General features: G+C 41.4%; 1 protein-coding gene across 2 annotated transcripts in view; it reads left to right on the top strand.

The window, feature by feature from the left end:
* The first annotated feature begins 4,694 nt into the window (after positions 1-4,694).
* The window catches only part of Nek9 (NIMA related kinase 9), a 40,988-nt gene continuing 22,796 nt past the window's right edge, over positions 4,695-22,886 (top strand). The window contains exons 1-10 of one of the 2 annotated variants that reach the window (XM_032908163.1): positions 4,697-5,076; positions 7,555-7,732; positions 9,580-9,635; positions 9,740-9,879; positions 10,191-10,261; positions 11,649-11,754; positions 13,910-14,041; positions 16,217-16,327; positions 18,494-18,558; positions 21,786-21,836. In XM_032908163.1, the coding sequence (XP_032764054.1) occupies positions 9,844-9,879; positions 10,191-10,261; positions 11,649-11,754; positions 13,910-14,041; positions 16,217-16,327; positions 18,494-18,558; positions 21,786-21,836 (572 nt within the window). In that variant the 5' untranslated portion in view covers positions 4,697-5,076; positions 7,555-7,732; positions 9,580-9,635; positions 9,740-9,843. Of the gene's footprint in view, positions 5,077-7,554; positions 7,733-9,579; positions 9,636-9,739; positions 9,880-10,190; positions 10,262-11,648; positions 11,755-13,909; positions 14,042-16,216; positions 16,328-18,493; positions 18,559-21,785; positions 21,837-22,886 lie in introns of both variants that reach the window. The other variant, XM_032908162.1, reaches the window with a different exon arrangement.

Here is a 22,886-nt window from a genome sequence, read left to right as displayed (position 1 = left end):
TTTGGTTTTGCATTTTTTGGCCCCTCTGGGTAAACTGGACCCCAGAAAACGAAGGGCAATTTCTCTTTTCTTTCACTTTTTAATTTTTTCATGAGTATTCCTTTTTAATTTTTTATTTCTTTTTATGTTTATGGGTGTTTTGCCTGCATATATGTCTGTACACACCTGGGGAAACCATAAGACTGCGTCAGATCCCCCGGGACTGGAGTTATAGTTGTGAGCTGCCGTGGGAGTCAAACCTGGTCCTCTGGAAACTCAGCAAATGTTCTTAATTGCTGAGCCATCTCTCCATTTCCCCATGAATCTTTCTAAAAGCCAACATGAAGTGTTCTATAGATCCCTAGCTGTCTACTCATACATAGTTTATTAGTAAATCCATAGCCTACTGTGAATCTTTTTTTAGCATGGTTTACAGTGTTTTGTTGTTGTTTTTTTGTTTGTTTGTTTAAGACAGAATCTTTGTGTAGGCCAGACTGGCCTCAAACTCATAGCAGTCCCCTTGCCTCAATCGTCCAAGAATTGTGTTTGGAAGGATGAACCACCACACCTGGCCAAGTATATTTTAACATCCAAAAATGCTTTATGGGAGCTGAGAAGCTAAGTCATGACATAGAATCATGAACCCTGAGTTTGATTCTTAGCATTCATGTAAGAAACTGTGCATGTGATTATGAGGTGGCCTGTGCGTATAATCCCAGTACTGGAAAGGCAGAGACAGGCGGATCCTCGGGGCTCTTTGGCTAGCCTAATCACTGAGCTTCAGGACTTGGTGAAAGACTCTCAAAAAAACCAAGATGGATGCCTCCTGAGGAATGACACATAGGCTGACCTGTAACGTCTATATGCATACATACACATACATACCAAGGTGTTTTCTCACCAATGCTTTAGAGATCATAGATCAGCAAAACTGATAAATAGGGACTGGACAGATGGCTTAGTGGTAAAAAGCACTTGCTGCTGCTCTTGCAGAAGAGCATTATTAAATGTTGGGTTCCTAGTACCTACACTGTAATTCTAGTCCCTTCTTCTGAGCTCTATGGGCATCAGGAATACACATGCTGTGGATACACGCATATGTATGAAATAAAAAGAGTCTTTAAAAACCTTAGAAATAAATTTGTTTCAATAAAATAATGGCATATTTACATTTACATACCTTATAAATTACTCTGTTTGGTGATGTCCTCCCATAGATGAGCCATGTATAATTTAAAATGTTGCAGTGTCACAAACAAGTCAAACAAGTAGAATTAATATCAGCAGTGTATTTAATTAGAATGTTATAAATATTATTGCCATGTCATCGAAATAAAAATGATTCATGTTTCCTATTTTAATAGAAAACCTTTGAAGTCCAGTGTGCATCTGTACGTACAGTGTAAGTGTTCAGTGTTGCTTGGAGTTAGTGGCTCTAATAGCAGACAGTGGAAGTGTAGACTTTGGCCTTTGGTGACCAAATTTTTCCAGTAATTTTATGGGCCCTGGTGGTTTGCCGTTCATAAATTAGAAATTGGCAACATAGCACATTGTGCATTTGTTAAAATATGAAAATGGTCTGTTTTGACCAAAGGCCTTTAAAATAAGCGTTGAGGATCTTAAGATTTATGGGCATTTACAGATTAGTTTTTGGCTGGGCATGTGACTGACACCTGCAGTCCTAGCACTTGGGTGGCTGAAGCAGGAAGTGTGTTGTGAATTTGAGGCTAAGCCTATGCTACATAGATCCAGGCCAGCTTGGGTTGCAATGAAAGTTTTGTCTCAAAAAGTTAAAATTAGGGGTTGGGGATTTAGCACAGTGGTAGAGCGCTTGCCTAGGAAGCGCAAGGCCCTGGGTTTGGTCCCCAGCTCCAAAAAAAGAAAAAAAGAAAAAAAAGTTAAAATTAGTTTTAGTTCACTCTAATGAATTTGGTGTGAACTTGCTGTATGCTCTAAGATGATGCAAAAGGACATTCCACTAATTAAACTTAAGATATACAAGCAATATAACTAAGACAGTTAGGTTAAACATGCTAAATAGTTCTTCAATGCAAAAGGAGCAGGAAGATGAATTGTTAGACTTCAGCAAGACTTAATTTCTTGGACTGAAAGTGGATGCTTATAATTTTAAGTAATCTGATTTCCCCCATCATTTCAGGTCAAATATATAATGACTTCCTATTCTCTTTCACAGAGTAGTTTAGCTAAAATCTACTGTGCCCAGATAAATAAGAGGCAATTTTACTCTTGAAGTGCCTTCTCATCGCTGTTAACACTTTCATTTGGGTATTCCTGAGAACCATGGCCAGCAAGTTCCCCTTCCATCCACACCTTCTAAATGCCTTTTGGGAACCTTGAACTTTTAAAAGTGCTTACTTACACAAAATTATTACTGCCTTGTTATTTCCTGTTCTTTGGAAGACTGAACTCCATGAGGGTAGGACCCATGTTTATTCTGTGTTGTAATCCAGCACCTGGCCCATGAAGAAGGTACTACCTGTGCTTGTTAAGTGAGAGAGCTCAAAATCAGAAAGATTTGTATCATCTAGGGCACTCAGAAAGCAACATTAGTGAACAGGCATTCTGTCAGGAAGTGTAACATACTTGTGGGTAACAACCTGATAGTCACTCAACAACCAACAGCCCCCCACCCCTTTTTAAGTCTCTACTGTTAGGCCGCACACGTTTCTGGGTACCGACAATACATAGTAATGAGGCTGACATTCTAACAAGTAGAAATAGCAATAAAGCCGAATACATCAAAATGTGATAGATAAGCATCCTTAAAACAGCAATGGTAACAGGTTGGGAGGCCTGGCTTAGTTTGGACTGGATGTGAAAAAGAGATTTAGTTCAATGTGAGCATCATACAAGCAGACTATCATTACTAATGTAAACACTGGATCCAGATAGACTCAGGCAACAGAAATCTCTTGTGGTCTACTGTCCAGATGCGGTGTGAAGTATCACCCCATGTTAAACGGAACACCAATGAGGTGTGGAGTATGAACTCAACCCTCACACCACACCAATCTTGTCTTCTTCCTGTGTGTGAGGTCTTCTTAGCTAACCTAGACTGAACTCCCAGAGTTCCTGCATCCACCTTACCACATTCCACCTGATCACCAAGCCTAAATGTCCCTCGGATGAATTTCTGAAATCTGAACCTCTTCACTCAGTGATTTTACCTCTTAGAATAGAAATTGCCTCCTAACTGATCATCTTTCCACCCGTCTTTGTTCTCCACTTGGCTTTCTGAGTCCTTTGTAAAACAGAAATTAGGTCTTACCCTAAGGTGACCAAAGTGATTGGTCACCTGGGCACCTGGTCACACTGGGTTGGGCACTTAAGCAAAAGGATGTTTTAGTCACTACGCTAGAGAAAGCAAGCTTAAGCAGATTTCCTCAGAAGACTGAGAGCATTGAGAACCAGGAAAATGGCTCTCTGGGTAAAGGTTCTTGTCATGCAAATCTGACAATTTATAGTCAATCGGCAGAACCTGTGGTGGAAAGAAAGAAACTGCAAAATTATCCTCTGACCACCGCATACGTGTCTTGGAAGCACAACCCCCCCCCCCATATACACACACAATGATTACGCGCAGCTCGCTCTCTCTCTCTCTCTCTCTCTCTCTCTCTCTCTCTCTCTCTCTCTCTCTCTCTCTCTCTCTTTCTCTTTTGGAACATAGAGCCCTAATCACATAGTCCTTTGCTTTAGTTTTCCACCGTCCACAGGAAACACCAAACTGTACAACCCACAAAGGGTACTTCCTGCTTCTACCCAACAAGCGCAACAGCACCAGCCCCATAACCCCTTAGTTTCATCACACCCTGCCTTTTCCTAACTCTGGGACCAGACTGCAGGGTTTGATTCTCAAGCTCCTCCTAACTAGCTAACACGTAAAACAATCCACACCCCACCCCAACAGACACAGAAACCCTGTGTTCATAGTATTATGAGGATTTGGGGCCATAATTTTCAAACAAAACAAAACTCTTTAGCATAGTCCCCACCTGGGCACCCCTGTGGTGGTCATAGTCCTGCAACTTTATAGAAAGAAAAAGAATAAGAATAAGAAGAGGAGGAGGAGGAGGAGGAGGAGGAGGAGGAGGAGGAGGAGAAAGAAAGAAAGAAAGAATTGTTAAAGCTCACAGTAGTTATGAGGTTGTTTAAGATAACACAATAAAGCAGCTGTATTTTCTGTATTGCAATTCTCTTGGTGTCCATTCTCTGTTCTCAAATACCGTGTACGTCCGGCACCTGATGTTTCAGGAATGCTTTATGCCGATTCTGGAAGATGAGAAGGGAGGAGAGAATGGCATCAAGTAGGGTTAGGTATTTTACAGGTTGTGAAGAGGGGACCTATGGTGGTCCTAGGAGAAAGATCCTAACCTACGGACTGAGATGTCAGAAATTAAATGTTTTTAGCTTGCTCCATTATCTTTATGACAGTATCTCTACAAACAAGAGCTCTGCCCCACAAGTCAAGTGATTGCTAACACAGTCACAGCTCTTGGTACTAACTTGACGCCAGGACCACCTCCAAAGTCTAACGTCGTCTGGAGAGCTGGTAAGGGAGCGGTCTGCTGTGGTCGCTCTTCGGCGTCCACGACACTCACAGGTGCGAAAGTCAGCGATGCCTTAGGGTGTACGGGACTCATTTGTAACAAGTGGGCAAGAGAAGGCGGAGGAAAAACCTCAACGAGCCGGAAATACCGAGAACTGCTTCCGGGTCAGGGGGCAGGAGCCACCATGGAAGCTCACTGGGCCGCGGTGTTGCCTAAGCCGGTGGCTTGCGTCTGAGGCCAGTGAGGCGCTACGCGGCCGGCAACTGCCCGCCGTGGATACGCAGGCGGCTCACGCCGAGCTGCGGCCTCCGCCATGTCCGTGCTGGGCGAGTATGAGCGACACTGCGATTCCATCAACTCGGACTTCGGAAGCGAGTCCGGGGGTGGCGGGGACTCGGGCTCGGGGCCCAGCGCTAGCCCGGGGCCGCGAGCCGGCGGTGCGGCGGAGCAGGAGGAGCTGCACTACATCCCCATCCGCGTCCTGGGCCGCGGCGCCTTTGGGGAGGCCACCCTATACCGCCGCACCGAGGTAGCGGCCCTCAGCTCCGGACGCTTGCCGGGCCTCCCCGCTCCCTCCTTCCCGGCCTCGCTTTCTAGCACTGCTTGCTCCGAGCCCTCTATGTTCAGGCGTCCCCTGAGGCTTATGTCTCGGGCCCCACCGCGCTTTCGCTTCAACTACTCTAGGAAATGGGTTTGATCACTGCTATCACGGCGAACTAAGCGAGTCACTCACTGAGCGGTCTTTTGAATTTTCGTTTTCCCATTTGTAATTGGACTTAGCGATAACTACCTTCTCCCACCCCATGTCACCCCCAAAAAACCACTTTACACTTTAAAGGTTATTTTGAGATCCAAACGAAGGTGCTTTGCAGATTGAGAACAGTCTATATATAAAAGCTCACTTCCTTTCATACAGCTGTTCAGTGTCGGGATGGAGAGTTGGTGTGTGCTCCCAAATAGCCACACTGGCACTTACAACACACTCCGCTAGTTCTGTTGTTATTTCTTTTTCATAAACGATCACTGAGTTGGAGGATTTCCTTGATCACCAGAAAAATCATTGTGTCTTGTTTTTTGCTTGTGTGCTTTCTCCTTGCTTTTCATTCAGTGATTATATAAGACAAATACTTTATTGATGTAGTTAGTTCTGGGGAAACAGAGACCCCTTTCTTTAAGAACCCAGGGAAGCTTGTTATTTTTCCCACCTTCTTGTATAAGTTCTTTGGAAAGACCCATGGATCACTGGCTCCGAAATTAAGAATTTAATGATTTAAAACCCTGTAGTAATGATTCTCTTCCCCCAAACTAAGCATAACTTGGGTTTAATCTCTACAGCTTAAAGCTCTAGCTTTAGGGTAAACATTTAATGAGAACTTGCTGAGGCTGCAGAAGGTGATTCATGCACCTGCAATTCTAGTGTCTGCTCCCAGCCAGCACTTTTTGTGCTGGGGATAAGACAGGCTCTACCAATCAATGCTCAGAAGGCGTTCTACCACTGAGCCATAGCCCAAGCCCCCAGCATATATCTAAGACTGAAAGGTGGAAGAAAAGTAGTTACAAGAAAATATTTTTGTGTTCTTTTCTATTTTAGGAACCCATTAGTGGGCACTGTCATCTGTAGTAATCTGTGTTCTTATTTGTGGCCAAAGATGAGCGTCACTACTGTTTCCTAGCTTTTAAGTCAGTATATTTAAGTGGCACACTCGCTCAAGGTTTGCGCACCAGTTTCCTATCTCTGTCTTATGTATCACGTTAAACTTGATTACTAGCTTTGAGTTAATTTTATCACACTTCTCAGAACCGTATGACGTTATCTCTGTCACATGGTATTTATAAGATGAACTTGCAAAGCTTTTTAGAAACAACCCTTTCTTCTAGGTTATAGTTCAGCCGAAGGCCAGTCATGTTAGTAACGGTCTCAGGTGTGGATATCCAAAGGAGAAAAAAGGACTGAGTACTTACCGTGTGCAGGGACTGAGAATGGGCCGTATTTACGTGTTTGGTAAAAAGTTTGAAGTTTTCAAAAGAAACTTTGAAAGGCCTTGCTGAGGTATTCTAAAGGAATGTTAACGTGGGTGCTGTAGGCTAGGAAGCAGTAGCTAAAGAATGAGAAGTATCCCAAAATGAAGTAAAGGTTAGGTCAGTCTGCATGGAAGTGACTGCAACTTACAAGGATTAGAAAAGCTGGGGGGGGGGGAGGTCTTATTCAGAAAGAGTAGATGAAAATTAAGTTTATGAAATCAGACAGGTATAATACTTGGATTTTATAAGGACCTATTGTCAGATAGAGATGCTGCTGTGTACTTCTGTCTTCCTCAAATTCCAGCTCTGCCACAGGCCCCATTATTACTAGGGACCTCCAACATCCCTCAACAGAATCCCTGAAGTCAGGTCTTATCTAATACTAATACCTGGAACTAAGACTGTGCAAATTAAGGGCAGCAACAAAGTAGTGTTTTGATTTTTTTCTATATTTTTTTATTTTGTGTATGTGTGTGGGAGTCAGTTCTTCCACTGTGCCAGTTCTGAGGTTCAAATTCAAGTTTTCAGATTTGACAGTAAGCACCTTTTACCCACTAAAGCCATTTTTACCAGCCCTCAAAATAACATCTTTTTTTAAAAAAAGATTTAGTTTTATGTTTAAATTCACTGTCTATATGTGGGTATGTGCAAGTGAGTGAAGGTTCCTTCAGAGGTCAGGTGCATTGGGTCCCACCCATGCCCTCCTAGAGCTAAAGTTATAGGCATTTGTGTGCTGCCCAAAGTGGACCCTGGTAATCAAACTCTGGATCTCTGCAAATGCAGTATACTCTCTTAAACACTTAACCATCTTTCCAAGCTGGAAAATACCACCTTCAAGCTTTGTTTCCCTTAGATCTTCAGCAAATTATAATAACTGTGCAGAATCTTTAAAGTCTGAGTCATTCTTCGACGCTCACAGGTTGGGTATGGATCGGGGCACTGCCAGGTAAGAAGAAAACACAATGCCCCTGCTCCTGTGTTGTAGGATGACTCACTGGTGGTGTGGAAGGAAGTTGATTTGACCCGACTTTCTGAGAAAGAGCGTCGTGATGCCTTGAATGAGATTGTCATTCTGGCGCTGCTACAGCATGACAACATTATTGCCTACTACAACCACTTCATGGACAATACTACCCTGCTGATTGAGTTGGAGTATTGTAACGGTAAGGCAGAGTTCAGTGGGACTTCCTCAGAGACACTCACATGACATCATTACTTTGAGGGAGAGGAGTATAAGAAAGGACTTGTAATGATAAAACTCAAAATGGCTTTCTGGAGAAATCCACTGAGGTCTTGGAGAGTTGTAAGATGATGTTCAGAGTGTGGGGAAAGAGTTCCCTCCATCATTCTTACAGAGTTCCAGCCATCTTCAAGTTACTGAGTTTTGTGGTGGGGGATGAGTTCTTTCATTTTTGTTGTTATGAGTCTTGATCCATCTCAGGCTTGTGGAGAACTCTGTCTCTAACCCAGACTGGCCTTGAACTGATAGCAGTTCTCCCTAGGACTGAGACTGCAGGTGTCAGCCCCACTCCTGGCTCTGCAAATTATTTTTTCAGTTACATTTTGTATATATTTTCAGGGTTTTTCCTCATGGAATGACAGTTTGCCATTTTAGACATACACAGTACCAAATGGTATAGTGTTTAATGAAATCTTATGTGGGGTATTGATTTATATTAACTTTAGCTAATGCTGTCCTACTAGTAAATGGTCTAAAGATCATAAGTAAATGAGAAAGGCAGTATGGTAGTATGGTGTGACTCTTATTCTGGTTTCTTATTTCTTGGACGCTTTTTTTTTTTAAAAGATAAATTGCAGTTCTGCCTAGTTGTTGAAAAAACTAAATTCTTAACTGACCTCACATCCTGAGTTCCATTGCCCTCTAACCTTGGGAAAAAGAACAACTTTGTGCCTTAGTTGTCTCATCTTAAATGAGTTTGTTGTTTCTAAGGATTTATTAAGTGAGTTCTTTATATGAAGCAAGTGTTTGATGACAGGCCTTATTATCTCCAGTCTTATTACACATGAGAATCTCCAGAGGCCTTTTCTGAGCTGCTCATTAAGGAGGTGCCGGCTTATTCATCCGCACTGTTGCTTTGTAATTAGTTCCGGTTATGAACAATCCTAAATATACAATTTTTTAAAGATTATTTTTTATGTGCATTGGTATTTTGACTGCATCTATGTCTGTGTGAAGGTATCAGATTCCCTGGAACTGGAGTCACACACAGTTGCGAACTGCCATGTGGGTGCTGGGAATTGAACCTAGATCCTCTAGAAGAGCAGCCAGTGCTCTTAACAGCTGCACCATCTGTCTAGCCTTACAAGTAATTTTTAAAGTAGCAGGAACCTTACATAATTCACTTCCTTTTGGGTTAAGAGGAACTAGAACAAATGATAGTTTTTTACACTTGATTACTGAATTACAGGGGAGGAAAATGTAAAGATTTATTCATAAATTGGAGCTGTAGGTAGGAAATAAGATGAAATTGGCACTTATTTTACAGGAAGAAATGAGTAAAGTAATAAAACAACCTAGGAGTAAACTCTCGATTTTAGGAAACATTTTAGTACAAAGAAAAGGTTGTTTATAAACACTGTATTTCTAAATCAGTAATCTACATAGGTGTAATCTACAGGTTCAGTAATCACACTGACAAAATTGCTACAAAAATACTGAGCCTAGAAAAGAACACATTGGTTTTGAAGCTGTTTCCCTGGAGAGACATGAATGATCTTCACTCTAGGTTTTGTTAAAGCTGAAACTTCCCAGTTTTGTATTGAGCATCTTGTATTGGGGGAGGGAGACTTTTGACAAATATTTCTGACAGGAAGATGAAAAGAATTTTATATGTATGTAAAAAACACAGGAGGGAAGAAATAATTTCCTTTGAGAAGGAAAGAAAGAACCCTTCAATTCCTGATGTCACCTGTTAAAACCCCTATTAATACAGGCATCCAAGTGTGTGTCTCTATTGAGCAACTCAACCTGTTTTTTGTTCAATTGTAGGAGGGAACCTCTATGACAAAATCCTTCGTCAGAAGGACAAGTTGTTCGAGGAAGAGGTAATTTATATGTGTGGCAGGAAGCTAGAATTATGTTTAATTCTGCATTCTGGTTCTGTCTTTACTCTTCCAACAATGAAGAGTGTTTTTTTCCTTTTGTTCAGACTCCTTCCAGGCTCTGAGTGATATTCATGAGAAAGGAAACCTCTAACAAGGAAGCTGTCTATAGCTGCTTCCTAACCGTTTTACCTCCACACCATGATTCACTATGGGCTTTCTTTCCTGGTTCTATTACTGCATACTGGTATGCCCAGTTTTCTGTACCTTTGCATTCTTCCTGGGGTTCTTTCCACAAGTCTGCTTTCCATACTGTATGTAATAATCTCGGAACTATTTTAGATGACCTGTGTTTTCTTTTTACCCTTACTACTTTTCTTTGCCTACTCAACCTACAAGCAAGGGCTATCAAGTTTAGCTGAGTTGTAACCTCTGGTTGCAGCTTCTTTGGCGTGTGTGTGTGTGTGTGTGTGTGTGTGTGTGTGTGTGTGTGTGTGTGTGTGTTTGTTTAAATGGGGTTTTTGTTTCTAATCCAAATATAACATTTTGAATCTGCAGATGGTGGTGTGGTACCTTTTTCAGATTGTTTCAGCAGTGAGCTGTATCCATAAAGCTGGAATCCTCCATAGGTAATGTCTGAAAAAACACTTATTGATTGGACTCTTCTCTCCCAATCCAGTTCTACCCTAAGGACCTCCCACTAGCATGTTCATGTCAAGGTTTCCTCATTGATAATTAGGCAGAAGGAGTGAGTAAAGAAGGGTGGTATCTTTGATCTCTGAGGTTAACCCAGGTTTGTGGTCTAGGAAGAATCTCCTAGTAGCTGGGTAACTAAATACTTAGTTATTTTTTTTAGATGTACCTTAGAGCTAAGTTCATTGATTATCAATGAAGCCCAGAAAGTGCTGTAAAGGGATTCACGGTAAATGTTTTCTCTGAGGAAAAGTAGTCGGCAATTGTTGTTAGTAGACAAGTTTATTTTTATTTAAATACAAGCCTATTCATTTTATATGATTTTTCCAAGTCTTTATTTATAAAAATTTGGGGAGAAAAGTTACCATTCATTTCTTGCAATAGCAGAAAACCATTCTAACAACCCTTCCACCTCTCACTCTTCCTAAGCAAGTGACCATTGCTGTCAACCGATTATAATATACCAGAGTTTCTTTTAGTTGTTTGTCCGTTTAGTTGGACTGAATTTCTTTTTTTTTTTTTAAAGATTTATTTTATTATATAAGTACACTAGTACACTGTAGCTGTCTTCAGACACACCAGAAGAGGCCATCAGATCCCATCACAGATGGTTGTGAGCCACCATGTGGTTGCTGGGAATTGAACTCAGGACCTCTGGAAGAGCAGGCAGTGCTCTTGACCACTGAGCCATCTCTCCAGCCCTGGACGGAAAGTCGGCCTACATTGCATGGTTGCTACTTCCTTTTTGAACATAGAGAAATGTACTATTCTGGTTTCCTCACATTTTGTAATAGAAGAAGCCACAGTGTGAGCCACACAGGGATTGTGTTGTGTATGATCAGTTCACCTTTAGAGAAGGGGCCAGCAGCCTATTTAGACAACTGAAGCAGCCTCGAGTGTTGTTTCTGAGCCATGCGGTCTCCTGGGCCTTAACAGACTGTTTGAAACTTTGACATCAACTATGCGTTAAGGTGTATAATTCAGGACCTCACTGGCAGCTGAAAAACACTGCACCTTCTAGGAATATGGTCCTCTGGAGCACTGTCCTGTCATCTGACTCCTCCCCCAGTGACATCAGTGATCTGGGAAACACTCCTTTGCTGGGCAGCTCTAGAGAGTGAAGACAGTTCTCTGCCCTTCTTTCCTAAGCCCCTTCTTCAGCCTTAAACTGGTGGTGAGCACTGCGTGGGGCATTCACAACCTGTGACAGGAACCAGGAGGTGCTAGCACTCCTTTTTATTCTGTTCAGATCCCAGGAAAAGTTCGGTGGGGAGGTTAGTTCATTGTTACAGGGACTTAATATAGTATACCTTCTTTTTTCAGAGATATAAAGACATTAAATATTTTTCTGACCAAGGCAAATCTGATAAAGCTTGGAGACTATGGCCTAGCAAAGAAACTTAATTCTGAGTACTCTATGGCCGAAACAGTAAGTATAGTCTTTATCTTTTTTTTTTTTTTTTTGAAGTTTTTAAAAATACATGTTCATACATGTGTCTGCATATGTGTATATGCACCACATGAGTACAGGTGCCTACAGAGACCAGAAGAGGATATTGGGGTTGTAGGCACTTGTGAGCCAACTAATGTGGGTGCTGGGAACAACATCTAGGTCCTCTGCAAGAGCTATGAATACTCTTAACCACAGGGCCATCTCTACAGCCCCCTAATACGTCTCTTTGTTTACTTTGTATGAGTACATATGATACGTATAGAGGTTATAGGAAGACTTGTGGGAGTCACAGCCCTTTTTGCCATGTGGGTCCTGGGATCGAACTCAGGTTCTCGGGCTTGGCAGCAAGTGTCATTAGCTGCTGAGCCATACTACTTGATTTTAAAAGGATCATTAATTAAAAAGCAGACCTAAGATAGGAGAGTGATCTTATTCTTTAACATTAACACCTAAGTATTATATCTCTGGTTTTACAGTGCTCTATTCTTAAAAGAACATGGACATATAAATTATCAACTAACTTTATGCTAATGTTTTCTGATATTGAGAAATGCCTGCAAACACTGTAGGCATCCAGACTTAAGAGTGTCTGTTCCAGGAACTCAGTGTTTGTATGGTAATGGCCAATTGAACTTCTAAAGAAGCAATTCTTTCCATAGGGATTTTTTTTTGCTAAAACCAAGATTTGACTGTTAACTTTTAGCTAGTTAAATGCAATAAGGAAATGATACAAAATGTACAAATGCCATTTAAGCCTTTGACAGTTGTGCTTTGCTAACTAAAGATGCCTGTGTTTTCAGAAGTGGTGTAGTTAATAGACACAACATTCTTATTTTCCTACCTTTGTGTTCTCTATTGAGGTTCTGACATCTGTGTAGCCCAGGTAAGCCTTGACCAAGACATCCTCCTGCCTCAATGGTAGAACTACAGGTGTGTCCCCCTCTATGTCCAACTTTCAAAAACCATTCTTGTAGATTTTTTTGAAAGAGGGCCTCAGACCCTCTCCGTAGCCAAGATCTTGATCTGGATCTGGATCTGGATCTAGCCATTGATCTTCTGCTTCTGTCTCCCAGGTGCTGGGCTTATAGGCATTAATTACCACTGTGCCTAGCTCAGAGCCTGCTTTTGTTGTTTTGGATTTTGTTGTTTATATGTATGGGTGTTTTGCCAGAGCAAGTGTCACACCAGAAGGTGTCGGATCTGCAGGGACTGGAGTTATAAACAATTGTCTTTTTTTTTTTTTTTACAAAGAATTATTATATATATATACACATATGTGTATATATAATATATATGAGTACACCCCCGAATTGGTAAACTTTTAAGTGTGTCTCTATTAGCCAGGGTTCTCTATAGGATCAGGACTAATAAGGTGGTTCTATATTAAAAGGAGACTTGTTAGAGTGATGTACAAGCTGCGCTCTAGCTAGCCCAGTGGTGGCTGTGTCCTAAAAGAACAGCCTCAAGGCTGGATGTCTGTGTTGGAGCTCTGAAAAGGTGGACTCTAATACCAAGGAAGGGACGCCTCCAAAGTAAGAGAGACGAGCTTGCCAGCAAGAGGAGGGCAAACAGGCAACAAGTAAAAGCTTCCTTCTATTGTGTTCTGCCCCTAGACAGTGTAACTCACACTTTGGGTGGGTCTTCGGATCTCAATGATCTGGGTGTAGGATGGGTGTTTCTATGTCAAATGATCCAATCAAGAAAAATTCTCACAGGTGTTCCCTGCTGCTTGGGGTTTAGATGATTCCAAATGTGATCAAATTGTCAAGCAAAATTAGCCATTACAGTCTCTTAGCCACTTGAAGTCTGGAGTAGACCTTGAATGGGTAAAGTCTGTGTGAGGCCTGAACCACTGAGCTTAGTCTTCCAAGTTATCCATGTGCTTTCCCGAAAGTTGCCCTTTAGTAAGTGGCCCAGAGATTTGCTAAGAATACTGCTTCTCCTGTTGTGCAGGGCTGGCCCTCTATCATCCTCTTGAGTCCTTGAGTTGGCATCACCTCACAAAACACTTTTGCAACCTGCTAATGGTTAGCACTAATTCCTCTAACTCTTAATTCACCTGTTGAAATGGTTTTATAGTTACCCAAGGAAAAACATTAATTCTGTATTTTTTGTTGTTTCTGTTGTTTAGCTTGTGGGCACTCCATATTACATGTCTCCAGAGCTCTGCCAAGGAGTAAAGTACAATTTCAAGTCTGATATCTGGGCAGTTGGCTGTGTCATTTTTGAACTGCTTACTCTGAAAAGAACATTTGATGCTACAGTAAGTTGTGTTTTGCCTTTGCTGTTAATGTGGTAGGTGTTGAACTGAATCAGCTTCAATTATTCCTGAGATCTTGATTTCCTGAGCAGAAATCACCTGTAGTAAAAATGAAAGAGGGGTTGGGGATTTAGCCCAGTGGTAGAGTGCTTGCCTAGCAAGCGCAAGGCCCTGGGTTCGGTCCCCAGCTCTGAAAAAAAAAAAAAGAAAGAAAGAAAGAATGAATGAATGAATGAATGAATGAATAAATGGCCTATAGTTAGACCCTGTGTTACAGAGTATTATTAAAATGCCATAGACCAGGTTTATCTGCAACTTGAATTCCTCTGTTGAGACGGACATAAGCAAGCAGTTGAAGCACTGGGCTTAGATTTGTTGACTATAATTTTAAAAGTATCTAGAGCAGTGGTTCTCAACCTGTGGGTCAAGACTCTTTTGGGGGTCTAATGACTCTTTCATGGGGGTCAAATATCAGATATCCTGCATATCAGATATTTACAATTCATAAAGTAGTAAAATTAGAGTTATGAATTAACAACTAAATAATTATATGATTGGGGTGACCACACGTGAGGAACTGTGTTAAAGAAGGGTCACAGCATTAGGACGGTTGAGAGCCACTGATGTAGCGTCATTCGTATGATGCTGTAATTTGCAAAACCCAGGGCCCTGCGCTTGCTAGGCAAGCGCTCTACCACTGAGCTAAATCCCCAACCCCAGCTACATTAGTTTTGTTTTTAAGCTGAGGCATGTTATGTATAACAACTATCAAAGTATTTTGAAACATCACACACTTCCTAAGTAAAGATTGTCTTTGCTTTTATGAACAGCAAATCTTTTTCTTTTCTTTTAAGCCTAATGTAAAAACAAAACAAAAACAAACTTTTCTCAAACTTAAATTTGCATTCAGAATCATTTGGGCATCTTATTAAAATACAGATTCTGTTTGAGCAGGTCGGGATGGGATAAGCCGTGTTCTGTGTTTCTAACAAGCTCCTAAATGCTGCTGTTGGCTGTATTCCATGGGCCACACGAGGTGTTTTGTTGTCGTTGTTGTTCTTGTTGTTGTTGTTGTTTTGGTTTAGTTTGCTTTTGGTTTTTGAGACAGGGTTTCTCTATGTATCCCTGGCTGTCCTGGAACTCACTCTATAAATCAGGCTGTCCTCAAACTCAGACCTGTCTCTGCCTCTTCAGTGCTGGGATTAAAGGCATGTGCCGCCGCCACCCAGCTGATGCCTTATGGGGTTTTTTTTTTTTGTACTACCTGTAATTTTGAGCAAGTTGTTTTATATGTCTGAGCCCCATTTTTCTTGTGTACAAAATAATAATGCTAATAACTTATTTACATTATATTTATAAAGATGAAAAGATACATGTAATATGCCTGTCTGGTTTGCAGTAGTTCCTCAATAAGATGGTGGTGGTTCTGTTACACTGCTGTTAACTGCTATCTCATTTTAAGATACTTTGTGAATTTTTTGCTAGAGGCAAATTAGCAAGGGAATTGCAGGAAACCAAGCATGCTTAATCATGTTTCTTTCTGTGAGAGGTGGGCAAGGTCTCACAGAGCAGGCTGGCCTACTCACTATTTACCCAGGGGTGAAGTTGATCTCCTGGTCGCCTTGCCTCTGCTCCCCTGTTCCTTTATACCTGATGATCTTTTTCTTTTTCTTGAGATTGAACTGAAAGGTGAGGTTATAATGTATTCCAAGGAACACACTGTTGGCTACACCATCCTAGTTTTGATCGCTGTCTTAGGATTCCCTTCATTCCATCTAATAGCAGTGTGTTCCCTTCTTCCGGACACATACTAATAGTCCTAAGATGAAATCAGCTAATAAAAACTGTTGCCACTTCTCTGAATAGTCACAGATACCTCTGGGCCCCTGCTCAGTAGAGATAATGCTCTTTTTTTTAATTGTTAATTATTTTATTTATAAGGGTATTTTGCCTGCATGTATGACTGTGCCACATGAGTGCCCGGTGTCTGCAGAGGTCAGAAGACAGTGTTGGATCCTCTGGAATAGGAGTAACACATAGTTACTGAACCACTATGTGGGTGCTGGGGATTGAACCTGGGTCCTCTTGAAAAGCAGCCAGTGCTCTTTAACCTCTGAGCCACCCCTCAAGCCCACTAATGCTATCTTTGTATAACCAGTAGTCATCCTTTTCTTCTAGAACCCACTCAACCTGTGTGTGAAGATTGTGCAGGGTATCCGGGCCATGGAAGTCGACTCTAGTCAGTATTCTTTGGGGCTCATCCAGTTGGTGCATGCGTGCCTCGACCAGGTAGGCCTGATGCATTCATCTGTTTCATAGCCTCAGCATTTGGGGAATGACATAGATGTGAAACACACAAAACCACATCTGCCTCCTACAGCTTGTCTGTCCTGTGACAGACAAACATTGGTAATCTGTAATACCTGTGTGCTTTAGCAAACAAAGTCTTGTTCTGTTTTTAAATTTGTTTGTTTGTTTGTTTGTTTGTTATGTACATTGGTGTTTTGCCTGCATGAGGGAGTCAGATCTCCTGGAACTGAAGTTACAGACAGTTGTGAGCCGCCATGTAGGTGGTGGAATTGGAAATCGAATCCAGGTCGTCTGGAAGAGCAACCAGTGCTCTTAACCACTGAGTGGTCTCTCCAGCCCTTATTTTTTTCTAATTTAAAACTACGTAATTATAAGATGACTCTTAACGGGGCTGGGGATTTAGCTCAGCGGTAGAGCACTTACCTAGGAAGCGCAAGGCCCTGGGTTCGGTCCCCAGCTCCGAAAAAAAAAAGAACCAAAAAAAAAAAAAAAAGATGACTTTTAACATCTACATTGTATTCCTTTTTTTTTTTTTTTTTTTTTTTTTTATAGTCAAGTTTTGTTTTTGTCTTTTTTTAAACAGGGTTTGTCACTGCACAGCTCAGGCTTGGCCTTGAACTTGCTGTGGTTCTGGCCTCAGCTTCCTGAGTTCTGAGTCCGTGTGAGTGTGAGTGCGTCACACCTTGTAGGAGCCTAGCTGGCTTTATAAAACTATAGTCAGGTAGAATAAATTCTTAACATAAAAAAATATGTAGCTATATCAAAGTTTCTTTTTTAATTATTTTTATTTTATGTACCTTGATGATTTGACTGCCTATATGTGTGCGTGAGGGTGTTGGGTCCCCTGGAACAGGAGTTACAGACAGATGTGAGCTGCCATGTGGGCACTGGGAACTGAATCTCTAGAAGAGCAGTTTCATAACTGTGTATTCAGTTCTGCTGATGGTACGGGCACAAAGCCACTAGCATCAGATTCACCCGTTGCAGATCTTAGAAGGAAAAAGATAATTCCTGGGCCCTACTCCAGACTGCAGAGTCTCCATATAAAACCCAGAAATCTCTCTTTATGAGTGTCCCAGGTGACGAGACACTTATGTCTAGGCTTTGAAAGTCACTGCCTTAACTGAACTGTTGTGGGGGGCATATTGTACAAACCCTCATTCATGTGCAGTGTTTGTAATAACAAGACACACAATAAACATTAAATATGAAGCGTAATGTAAGAAAAAATAATTTTTGCGAGACAAAATCTCATTATGTACCCTTGACTGGCCAGGAACTTGCTGTATGGATCAGGCTGGCCTTGAATCACAAAGACTCTCCTGCCTCTGCCTCCTGAGTGCTGAGATTAAAAGTGTTCCACCACACTGACAATATATTAATATTTTTATTCAAGATTTTTTCTCTTTTGAGAATTTTATACATGGGTACTAACTACATTACTCCTGCTTTTCTTTCCCTCTCAAACTCCTCCCACATCCCTCCTCCCCAGTTCTTGATTTCTTCTTTAATTATTATTGTTACATCTATATAGACATGTAAATACTCATACATATATATGTACACATGTATAGAACCTACAGAGTTCAGGTTCTTGAAGCAAAGGAAGACTGCATTATTCCTTATTGTATAAAATAGTATTGGGGCTGAGAGATAGCTTAGCAGTTAAGAGCACCAGGTGCTTTTCCAGAGGACCCAGCTTTAATCCCAGCACCCACATAGTGGCTCACAACTATGTGTTACTCTTAACACTGGAGGACCCAGCAGTCTTTTCTTTATGTAGTGTGTCTAGGGCTGACTAGGTTCGAACAACGTGTAGGAGCTTATTCGTGGAGGAAACTGCCTCTTCCTTATTCAGCAGCCATTGACTACTTTATCTAGAGCTGGGGTCATGTGGAATTTTCCCCTGTCCTCATTGGCAGGTCAACTGGTGATGTCATCATGCTGTTCTTTTTCAGCAGCCATATTAAAGAGTTCGTGGGACATATCAACGAGCATTCTGACTTCTCATTTTAGAAATTATAATTTTAATTATAAATATATATTATAAAGAATTATAAATAAAATTAAAAAGACTTTATTTTTAAGTTGGTTCCCATATTACCCATTCACTTTAAAAGAAAACTAACCTTTTTTACTGTTTAGGATCCTGAGCGGAGACCCACTGCAGATGCACTTCTGGATCTCCCCCTTCTCAGGAAACGTAGGAGGTAATCCACAAAGAAATCACTTCATCCAGAGATGGTTGAGAGTACTCAAGGAAGGGCCTGTTTCCTTCCCCAACACTCTGCTCTCATTGCTTAAGGGTACCTCCTTGCTTTTACCTCTTTAACTATTTATTCTGCCTTTGTCCTGATAGGACCCAAGAGCTCTCTGTTCCTCCACACCTGTGCAGGTTTTAATTCTACAATTGAGGCATTGGTATCCTTAGATTTGCATTTAGGGACTTGGGGTGGGTTGTTTTGTTTTGTTTGAGACAAGACCTTGCTCTGTAACCCAGGCTAACATCAAACTTGCCATTCTCCTGCCTCAGCTTCTCAAGTACTGATATTATAGGCATACATCAGCCTATTTTTAGTTTTTGAGGAACCTCCATACCATTTTCCATGACATATAGTATTTTATATCACCACCAACGGTATGTGAGTTCCTGTTTCTCTACGTCCTTGCCAGTAAGTGTTCCTTTTTAGCCTTTTAGTGATAGTCTTGTAATTGGGGCAAGAAGATCTCCCCTGGCTTTGGTGTGCTTTCTCTGATCATGGTTGAACATTTGTGACATGCTTGCGCAGAGTCTGTTTAAATCACCATTTTAAAATGGGGTTAGGTTTGTTTTCTTTTAATCAAGGAGTGTCCCTGTGTTCAGGAGATTGGCTCCTCCTCAGATGGCGTTGCCCATATTCCCTCCTGCTCTGCAGCTGCTGCTTCCTGCTGTTGTTCCCCAAGCTGCACAGAAGCTTTGGACTGTGATGTCTCCCATATTTCTACTTCGCTCTCAGTGCCTACTTCATGCCCTGAAGCTTTTTTCCTATATTTTCTTCTAATCATTCTATAGTTTGGGGTACATTGAAACTTTTGTTCTATAACTAATTTTTCCGGTTTCTAGTTTTGTTTATTTTCTTAAAATTAATTTTTTAATTTTTGTTTTATATGTATGTTTTGCTTATATGTATGTATGCACCACATACATACCTGGTGCCCAAAGAGACCAGAAGAGGGCAACAACTGCCCTTTGACTGGAGTTAGCAGTGGTTGTAAGCTTCCTGCCCTATGGGCACAGAAACCAAAGCCCTGGCTCATGTAAGAGCAGGAAGTGCTCTTAACCACTGAGCTATCCCTCCAGTCCCCTTTGTTTTATTATATTTCTAGACTATCTTTTATGTATTCTTGGGTAATTTCATACATACACACAATATGTCTTGATCATTTTCACCCCACACTCCTCGCTTTCACATTCCCAGAAGCCCCCAGTACTTCCCCTCCACCATCATGTTGGCTTACATTTTTATAACCCATTGAATCTTAATCAGTACTGCCTGTGGGATGTTAACTGATCCTGCTGACTTGCTCTTGTACAGGTAACTGTAACCTTAGGGAGTTATGGGAGCAGTAGCCATGTGGTGTTCTCTTCCCCATCATCCAGCTCCTGCATGTTCTCCACCTCTATTCCCCAGTGTGCCCTGAGCCTTGCTGTTTTATAGCCAGTGTTTTAATGTCTAGAATTTTGTGACATTCCCACATACAGCCTGAGAGCTTCTATTTTTGTTCTGTGCATATTCAGGCACTATTCTCATTTGGGACTCATTAAGCATATTTAATTTTTTATCTAGCTTATTTCTCAACAATATAATCATGGCTTTAATTTCCAACTGAAAAATTTCAATTAATTTTTAATTGAATTTTTTATTTTGTACTTTGTACTTCGATTGTAAAATATAAGATGCCGTACTCTAAGCAGAGAAGAATAATAGAATGAGAAGCATAGATACAGAAAGTTGTGTAAAACACTCTGCAAACACAAGATTTTATTTGGCTACCACTAGTGGTTCTAGACCTGGCCAAGCTGTCTTAAGAGCTTTTAAAAATTATTGATGCCTGTGAAATACTGTAGTAATTTATAGACTTACTCAGAGTTATGAGCCTGTCTAGAATATGGGTTACAAAGAAAAGGAGCTGGAGAGATGGCTCAGCGGTTAAGAGCACTGACTGCTCTTCCAGAGGTCCTGAGTTCAAATCCCAGCAACCACATGGTGGCTCACAACCATGTGTAATGGGATCCGATGCCCTCTTCTGGTGTGTCTGCAGACAGCTACTTATAGATAATAAATAAATAAATCTTAAAAAAAAAAAAAAAAACAAAGAAAAGAAAGAAGGATCAGGATGCTTGAATGACAAGCTTAATTCAAAAGAGAGTGCACGGGCTGGAGAGATAACCACTCACTGCTTTTGCAGGCTCTAAGATCAGTTCCAGCACTCACTCCAGGCAGCTCACAGCCACCAAGCCCTGGGGAATCTTGACTCCTCTGGCCTCTGCTAGCACCTGCACTCATATGCATGCGCGTGCGCTCTCTCTCTCTCTCTCTCTCTCTCTCTCTCTCTCTCTCTCTAAAATATATCTGAAGAAAAGAGAGAGTACACAAGGATTACAAGGATTAGTTGTTTGTAGAGGACAGTAATGTGATGAGAGGGCTGCCCATAGAATTTACACAGTAGAAATGTTATTAGTCCTTAGGTTGGTTTAGGACGTAAGGACTGATTGGGAAGCTTATAAGCAAGGCACCGGAAGACACTACTATATTTATGAGTCACATGGGAAGCGAAGCTGTGCAGAACTAAGGTAGTAAGACTGGGCAGGAAGGGTAGCAGACTAAGTACAGTGATTGAGTATAATGGTGTACAGCTATAATCCCTGCACCTGGAAGGCAAAGGCAGGAGATCACAAGTTCAAAACTATAGATTCTGCATAGTTAAAGATACTGTCTATGCAGAATCTATAAAAGGCACAGTGAAGAAAGGGAGAAGAGAGAGATGACTGAAGTTGATTAGGAGAGAATGAAGGAGTGTTGTCAGTTACAAAAATAGGGAAGTCAGGAAGAAAAGCTGGCTTGGCAGAAAGATAGCAAGCCCAGGGTTGGAGATGCTGAGTTTGTTAGTCGGTGGGCAGACCACATGGAGACGTCTGTCGTGTGCATCAGAGACTCTGAAGGCTCCCTGTTCCAGTCCAGACCATTTCTCATATGTACAAAGCAAAGACCTGCTGCCCTTTGTGTTTAACAAGTCAGACAGTGTCAGGCCTGTATAACTCAGTGTTTTGGGTTGCTTTCCTAAATGTTGGAGGATGCATGCATATGTTTATACTTAGTTCATGAAACGTATTAAAGGGGCATGGTTGCAATGTACCTGGTATTTTACTCATGTAACTTTATTTTTCTTTTGGTAGAGAGATGGAAGAAAAAGTCACTCTGCTTAATGCACCTACAAAGAGACCCAGGTAAGGCTCAAGAAATAGTGTGGAAATGCATGTGGAAACAGTATGTGTCTTCAGTGTGTGATATGGAGGCTGACTTGATTCTGTGCATTATTTGATCTTACAGTCTGCGCTGTCAGTTTAGGAGCCAACATCAGCTTAAATGTCAGATAGTCCTTTCTTTCCTTATTACTTTTTAAGATTTGTTTGTGCATTGTGTGCATGCAGGTGCCTTCAAAGACTAGAACAGGGCATTGGATCCCCTAGAGCTGGATTTGCAGGCACTTGTGAGCCATGTGGCAGGGTTGCTGGGAGGGGTCCACTGAAAGAGCAGTACATCTAAGCCATCCCTTCAGCCCCTACTGATTATTTTTGTTGTTTTGTAATGTTTTTTAAATGTATATGGCTGTTTCACCTGCACACATGTCAGTATATGTGTGGGTCTGGTCTCTACAGAAGCCAGAAGAAGGCATCAGTCCCTGGAACTGGAGTTTGAGCTGCCACTAGGTGCTGAGACTCAAACTCAGGTCCTCTGGAAAAGCAGACAGTTTTCTTAGTCTTGAAGCCATCTCTGTAGCCCCAAATAGTCTTTTCTGAGAAGAAGAAAGCCATCATTTCCTCTAACAATAAAGTGGATGGTATTACCATGATTGTTGAAAAGTGGAGCTGGTACGGACTGGCTGGGATTTGCTCTAGCTGAGCTGTGATGAACTATCTTAGCTGGGCTTGGGAAAGCCTCTTGTAAGAGAGGATTGAGGGCTGAAAAGATGGCTCAGCAGTTAGGAGCACTGACTGCTCTTCCGGAGGTCCTAAGTTCAATTCCCAACAACCACATGGTGGCTCACAACCATCTATAATGAGATCTGATGCCCTCTTCTGTGTCTGAAGACAGTGACAGTGTACTCATACATGCAAAATGAATAAATAATTTTTTTAAAAAAAGAGAGGATTGAAAGAACATAATTTCTCATGTCCAAATTGGTAGCTTTTCTAAGGGAATAAACTTTTTTTTTTTTTAAAGAAGGGATTTACTTAGCCCACACTGCTTTTATTATGTGGCCTCAAGTCCAAGGC

The sequence above is a fragment of the Rattus rattus genome, chromosome 7 (assembly GCF_011064425.1).
Source record: "Rattus rattus isolate New Zealand chromosome 7, Rrattus_CSIRO_v1, whole genome shotgun sequence".
Taxonomy (NCBI): Eukaryota; Metazoa; Chordata; class Mammalia; order Rodentia; family Muridae; genus Rattus; species Rattus rattus.
Note: the sequence above shows the minus strand (reverse complement) of the source record. Positions and strands in the feature narration are given on the sequence as shown.